This window comes from Brachionichthys hirsutus, chromosome 15 (genome assembly GCF_040956055.1).
Source record: "Brachionichthys hirsutus isolate HB-005 chromosome 15, CSIRO-AGI_Bhir_v1, whole genome shotgun sequence".
Lineage (NCBI taxonomy): Eukaryota > Metazoa > Chordata > Actinopteri > Lophiiformes > Brachionichthyidae > Brachionichthys > Brachionichthys hirsutus.
The window spans coordinates 7,967,449-7,974,711 of record NC_090911.1 but is presented as its reverse complement, the minus strand read 5'-3'; the positions used below and the strand labels follow the sequence as shown (position 1 = coordinate 7,974,711).

Below are 7,263 nucleotides of genomic sequence, written 5' to 3'. Positions count from 1 at the left end.
TTATTAAGGAAGTGGGAGACTTTCTTGTTTATAGTATGAATTATTAAACAAGTGTTTAACGCTGTTTTTCCTCCAAATATTATTTGCTAATGATCTTTAAGGTGTGGGTTTTATCGTTTGCCCCCCCCCCCCCTCCCCTTTGCTGCATGCAGGGAATTGAGAATTTACATTTTCAAGTTGCAATAAATCTGTCTGTTTTCTATTTGATCAGCATGAGATGCACTTGCAGATGCTGGCATCGGTAGTTCTATCATTCCCACCGTGCTATAGCCATTGATTTTATTTACAGGGAAGGCATGCAGCTTAGTGAACGGACAGACTTTAGTGTCATCCATGCATTATCAGTTTTTCTGCTCCGCATCTTGCTGATGAATTAACAAGCAGACAGCTGAAAAGCATCGGCCTGTTATCCGCTGTCACTTTATATTATCCTCGTCCTTGACAGGAAGCGCTTGGAAGTTAGTGAGTGAACATTTTTCTAATGAAATCTTACGCTCAGATTGCCACTTTACGGCATCTATCTATTCGTACAAGCGTATGAAGGTATTTTTAAGGATATACCCTGTACTCAGAGATGCAAATTCTCAATAAGTTTTGATATCTTCCTTTCCAAACTGAAACTTCCCATCCAACAGGGACTCACCTGTTTCCCACTATTTAATCTTCTGATGGGCGACGGCTGATAAATCAAAACCGGGTGAGTCCCATTCCCTGCCGTGTGTCCCGAGAGGAAAGTCAATGCACGAAACATCAGATTTATATACTCATTTATTCAGGCAATAAAGATGATGAAAAGCAGTAGAGAGGGTGCTGGCTTGGAGCCACTGAAGCCTTAAGGGATAAGGATAGCACCGCTGAGAAATTCAGCGTTGTCCATTTTTAACTGCAGCGTAGACCATGAAGAACCACACTGCTAGTTTTTAAACACCAGTAACAGTGACTTTTTAATGCGTAAGTGTGCTCAGAATGGAATCAGGTTTTTGCAGCTGATCTGGAAATCAGATCTTAAAAAAAGAAAAATTATTAAATGATGAAAATAATAAGAATTCCATGGTTAATATAAATGAAACCTGCTTAGGCATTAATTAAATGGGCTCTGCAAACACTTAATTCTCCTGTGTAGTTCTACATTAATGACTATTTCCAAATGAAATACATCTCAGACTTTGAATAAAAGTGACTGTCCATGTTAGCGGTTCAGAATGGCGGCTCACTTCCGAGGATCGTGGCTGCCCTCCCCTGGAGAAATATAAAGAGCCTTATGACGCGGGGAACGATTTACATTAAAAGCCACCAGGCGGTGCTGTTGTCACACAGAAAGGGTAAGCCTGGGCTGAGGAGAGTGAGTCCAGAGTGAGAGCAATTTTGATTTACAGCATAAATTGATTTATAGCACCCTGGCCTTGAAACACACAATATAGTTCCACCATATAGACAACTTCAGGTGATGCAGCACATCAGTGGTGGTGGTTGTGAGTGTGGGGGGGTGTCATTACCCCCACATTACACAGAGAGATTAAATTGCTTTTTGTTCTCTTAGCAAAAGGAAATAAAGTGTAGACATAACAGATCGCCCCGTTTCGCATCGCAACCTGGCATCATTTCCTGTGCTGTCTGCCGATGGAATGAGATTACATGAAGCTATTCTGAGGGAATTTAACCCACACCGTGGACATTTATCTGGCCATAGGGAGACATAATCTAAAGGTAGATGAGCCGATCCATCATTGATTCGAAACCTTTCCTTTCCCTAGTGTCCAGCTCGCACAACAAGAAGCAATTGGCTAAAGTGAAAGGCCTTAATGATGTGGCCTCGTGTTGGGAAACATGTAAATCTGTCTTGCCTTTTGAATACATTTGTAATAAAGCAGAAAGAAATGGAGAGAGGAATAAAAAACAAAACTGCTTTATTCTTGTAAAGTAGTATATTTTACATCCTGTGGCTTTGTGAGCAAAACAAGCAATACACACTCTATGATGCAGCGTCATAGAGAGAAACAAGAAAGCCATTACAAGAACCACATTATGTGCAAAGAATAAAAAATAACTACACAATTTAATTGATTGAAATCTAAACTATATGCTGTGATAAACATAATAAAACACACAACATGAGGAAAAGCAGTGTTTCCTGAAGACGAGCTGGTTGATCCGGACCCATGCACTGAAAATAGAGAGGATTCCACATCGTAGAAAATACTACAACTCTGATAAGGACTCTCATCAGAGCTTGCTCACTTTGCTCGGGACACGTAACGTGCTGAATGATCACAAGGAAAAGCTCCAACGTCATTATGCATGCAACGCACGGAGCGAAAGTGACACTAATCCAAAAATAACAAGCCTGCATTTTCTTCTTCAGTCCTCCAATTTACCGTGATGACCCCCGCATAATTGGTTGACCCCCCCCACACACATGTGTCCTTAACAAACTGTATTGCCAGCTTCCATTGTGCAGCATGTAATGCGCTGCATGCTGCTAAGTCCTTGATGGAGCAGCAACGACTGGGTTATAGATGTTAGCAGGATTGAGCCATCGCATCATATTGGTGTTTCAAAAGAAGTATTAATCCTCTTTGAGGCCTTTGGAGGGGAAGCAGCTCAACACGGATTGTCCAGCATTTGGCTGTCGTCTCTACAGATTGGTCTCCATTTCCAGTGCATGCGATAGTCATACTGAAGAGAGCACTTGTCCTGACGGGTCTTGGAAAGGATCCTTTTTCTCAGGCTTCTCCATATCAGAGATGGTGTGAATGGAGCCCGGATGGATGCCGATGTCCTCCGTCTCCACCTCCCTGTATTTAACTGCTGGCTCCTTCTGAAACACCTGCTTCGGCCTCTTCTTTAGCTCAGGGTCGGGGCAGTAGAGGTACTCATACAGACCAGCAGCCAGGATGCCCCCAAGAATGGGCCCTAACCAGTACACCTACCAAAACAGGAAGAGGAGCAGAAACGGACCATTAGCATTACAGCTCATGAGAGATGCTTTATTCCTTGCTGCTCTGGGGACACTCAGGTATAGATGAGCCAGTTCTGGTTGATTAGCATCTGCAGCATCAAGTGTGTATTGGAAAATGCTTCTGTGACGGTATCACAGCTCAGCGGAAGTTATTGTGTGGGATAAGAATTCAGCGCTAGTTTACATCTGTTCAGTGACTTTTCATTATGCAGTATCACAGGTGAAAATGCTGGGGCGGGTTTGTGATTCACAATTCTCTTATCGGATGAAGCGATGCTTTTGAGGGTCGTGTGCAGCATCAAAAGCAGCTCCTGGTGTTTCATGGCAGAAATGAATCTTTTGATCAGATCTGTTTTTGTCACTCTTACCCGGATGCTGAAAATGTCACTTGATTAGATTCTGGTTGAGCTTGCCTTCTTCAGGAAATAAACATTATTATCTGCTGTCTAATATTTCGTAGTGTTCTGACAGGGTACCATGACGTGACGTTTGAAAAGACTCCTTTTTTTTTTTTTTAACAACTAAAGTTGATGGAAATGGCACAGAAAAAATCCCACTGAACCATGATCCGCTATCAGGACTTCCAAAAGGATGAAAACTCTGATCTCCTTACCCAGTGGTTCTCGAACTGAAGTGTGACTATTGCAGGCCCAAGGGATCGAGCGGGGTTCATGCTTGCTCCTGTATAAGGTATCTAAAAGACAAAAAAAAAACATTGCATTTCACTGATCAGATGAGCAGTGGGAGAGGGAACATCTATTTCCCTGTGCATTCATTTACTCTTCAGGGTTCAGGGAGTCCCAAGAGATCGGTTGCTATGCGATGGCAGCCTCCAATAAAGATGCGCAAGTGGGTGTGAATCAGAGAGAAGTGTGCAATATAACACATTGAAAAATAGTTGGCTTAATGCACCTGCACTTAAGAGGCATCTCTGTTGTAGCTTCCAGTTGCTCTTAAATAAGCTTGGCACGAGTCTTGCTTGCACAATTCTTTAGCGTGCCGCTTTGAATTTAATAAGGCTGCAAGAAGAATCTTGAAATCAGAGCCTTCCTGGTTGGTTCGGGGGACACAGGAGGTGCCAGCCGATATGCAGGTGGGATTGCAGAACATTAATAAGGCCAAGGCACGAAGGTTAGATTTCAATCTAAGTGAAAATAAATAAATAGTTAATTATCTCTACAAAACCAAATCGGCCCTCTTCATGGCGCAATGAGAATGCAGCTGATAAACATTCAGGGAAAGAACTCACTGCAAACAAGTGACCGACAGCAACGGCGAAGCCGATGGCTAGGCCAGCAGAGCCCCCCAGGTCTGTGCGTTTGGGGTCACACGTGGCGAAGACGGTGAAGACGAGTTCGAACGTGACGATGAACTCCACAAGGAGGCCGTGTCCTACTGAGATGTCGGCATTCACCTTGGAAACGGAAGGGATACCGTGATGAACGTTGGCTAAACGGACTGTTAAAAAAAAAAGAACCAACACACAAGACTAATGCGGCTCTTACTGTTGTCACGCCCAGAGATCCTCTCACAGCAGCGGGCGTGACGAGGTAGATGATCCCCGCGCCTGTTATAGCTCCCAGGCACTGAGCCACCACATAGAACGCCGCCTTTGCCAGGCTCAGCTTTCTCGTCACCACCATGGCTGCAGTGACCGCCGGGTTAATGTGGCCGCCGCTGATGTGGCCGAAACACTGCACCATTGTGGCGATGGTGAGGCCGAAGCAGAGAGACACGAGGACGAGGTCAGCCGGGCGAGGCTTGTCCTGCCCCGTGGTCCAGTTGATGGTGGAGCCCAGACCGAGAACGACAAAGATGAGAGTGGCTACGTATTCTCCGGACACAGCCCTCCAGAAGTCCTTGGTCCAGATCCCTTTAAAGGCCGCCATTATGCTCTGACAGCTGCACCAGGACAAAAACCTCCTGGCAAAAAAGAATAATATGAGAAATGATTAGCCTACTTGTGTATTCCTGGTGTGTTCTTGTGACTGGAAATGTACTGAACATGTGAGTCAGTCAGTAAGTCTCTGGATGGCGGCCTCTGGGCACAACACTTAGAACTCCACCAGGGATTTAAGCCAAAGACCTTCCGTCCCAAACTTCCACACAGATCATTCTTTAGATTGAATTGACACACGTGTTTGATCAAATCCTGCAATTATTTATGGTTCCACTCTGAACTTTTCTGAAGAAAAGTGCTTTTTAGTGCCAAACACAATGATGTTAAAAATTAAATAAAAAAATCTTGCTGTCAAAATCCAATTTATTTTACACTTGACAATTAAAATAAAAATTGCTGCATGTTGCTCAGCAAACCGAGTCAAACATTAGGTCAAAAGGCTGAAACTGACCTCATGCAACAAGAGGATCTTCCTTCCTGTGCACCCATAGTGTGTTGATGTGCGTTCATTCATGTGTCCTATACTGAGTTAATCAACCAGCAGAGACGTCGCTCCCTTCGTGCACCTAAAAGTTGAAATGGCTGCGTGTCGTACTTACAGGAGAGTAGCAGGCAGCGAAGGCACGGGAGCGAAGCAAAGAGCACGTCTGTCAGAAGAATATGATCCACACATCCTGCCCCTTTATTAAGTTACTAACAGGGCATCATCTCACAGGAATTGAAGAGCCTGCTCCGGTGGGGGGGTGGGGGTGGGGGGGAGGAGCCAGGAGATTCTGCTGGCAGTGGAAACTCATGGCACAAAGTGTAGCAACGGAGTCCGAGTCACAGCAGAGTCTTGAAAATATGTTGGAGCAAAGTTGTTCAGGAAACCAGAATTCACCCGTGATCTAAAAAGATTCAATACACAATGAAAAAGAATGAATGTTTTAAAATTTGTATTTTCCTATTCTTGCCTCAGAGGAAAGGGAACTTCTAAACACCTACACACACAAAGGTGTTGCACGTGAGTTTTGCGGGTGGAAAATATTGCATTTGCTCTTTTTTTTTTACGGCAATCGGGATAAGTAGGGCAGCTTGATAAAGTAAGTGAAGAAAGCAAGCGCTTTGTTCCGTCCTAAAACAATGGCTAGGATTCATATCAAGAAAGAGGGGAAATAAATTCCACATCTCTACTTTATCTGGATCAAATATTTACTTGTTTGCGCTTGAGCGATCACATGTGCACACAGCAATTGACTTTCATCATCATCATCATCACTCCCATAATAAGGCTGGTGGAAAAACACAACTTATTTTGATATGGACAGAAAAATAAATATTTTGTCTTTACAGTGATCAAATAATGCCTTTGCAGAGCTAATAGCGATATCAGTCTAAGAAAGCTCAGTTTGCATTATCTTTAAAAAATAACATTCATTTTGTCGCTATGACCTCTAGATTTGAAAGGCAGGTGAGAATTAAATAAATAAAAAATCTGGCTTGACAAACTTAAATCAGGTCATATCCTTATCACAAAACGTCCAGCGGTATTTTTTAATTCTCAGTCCAAGTGCTAAAGGGTAAAACTGTAGCTGTCCTTTGTGAAAATGAGAATATGATTTATACTGTAAGCAATGCCTGCATGTTTCCAGCGGGCAGCAGAGAAGCACTCGAGGCAATGCTTCCCTCAAAAAAAATGCTATTACACTTCCTTCTTGTGCCTGAAGCAAAAAAAAAAAAAAAAGTCTGACGCTCGCTCAGAGAGAACACAAGAGCTGCCAAAACGGCAACTATTTTGGGCGTGTGGACGTTTTTTTCTCCATTTTCTTTTACACTTGCATCTAGTTCACGTCACTAACTAGATCCTGACTTTTGCACTTTTCGAAGTTTGGTTCAGGTTCCGCTGTGATCCCAATCCGACCCCACAGAAGAGATGTGCTCTGCTTTTAATAGCGTTGGATAACAAACAAACGGATCTCATTTTCGCCTGGATTACGACACGCTTTGATCAATAATTAGATGTGAATGCAGTCGACAGCTTTGCCCTTTCAAAATGCATACATGTCACCCAAAAAGGAAGCCCCATGGGAAAAGGTTAAAAAATAATAATATTAATGTTTATGCTACTATTTATTAAAAAGTTATTAACTGAAAAAATACCAGTAAATTCTCGGTTATTGTTATAAACTTGAACTAACTTGGCATAAAGTTGGTTGTTATAATGGAAATGGACCAATGACGACATTCCTTTAAATTTGATAGGACAACTTGGGTGGAAAACTTTCCTGACATCCTCCACATATATGGAAGCAGTGACCGAGCAATCAATGATTAATAAGGCCTGAGGTAACGTCGGCGTGGACTCAAACCTGACATATTTCGAGTTCGGTTAAATAAGGAAATAATCGTCGGGTCATAAAGGTCA

At 43.0% G+C, this 7,263-nt stretch overlaps 1 protein-coding gene across 1 annotated transcript; it reads right to left on the bottom strand.

The window, feature by feature from the left end:
* Positions 1-2,671: 2,671 nt before the first annotated feature.
* Positions 2,672-5,532, bottom strand: aqp4 (aquaporin 4). The gene is made up of 5 exons (XM_068748421.1): positions 5,459-5,532; positions 4,465-4,882; positions 4,209-4,373; positions 3,573-3,653; positions 2,672-2,926 (listed from the first exon to the last, which is right to left on the bottom strand). Exons 1-5 carry the CDS (start codon positions 5,530-5,532, stop codon positions 2,672-2,674), a joined length of 993 nt encoding a protein of 330 aa, XP_068604522.1.
* Positions 5,533-7,263: the final 1,731 nt, after the last annotated feature.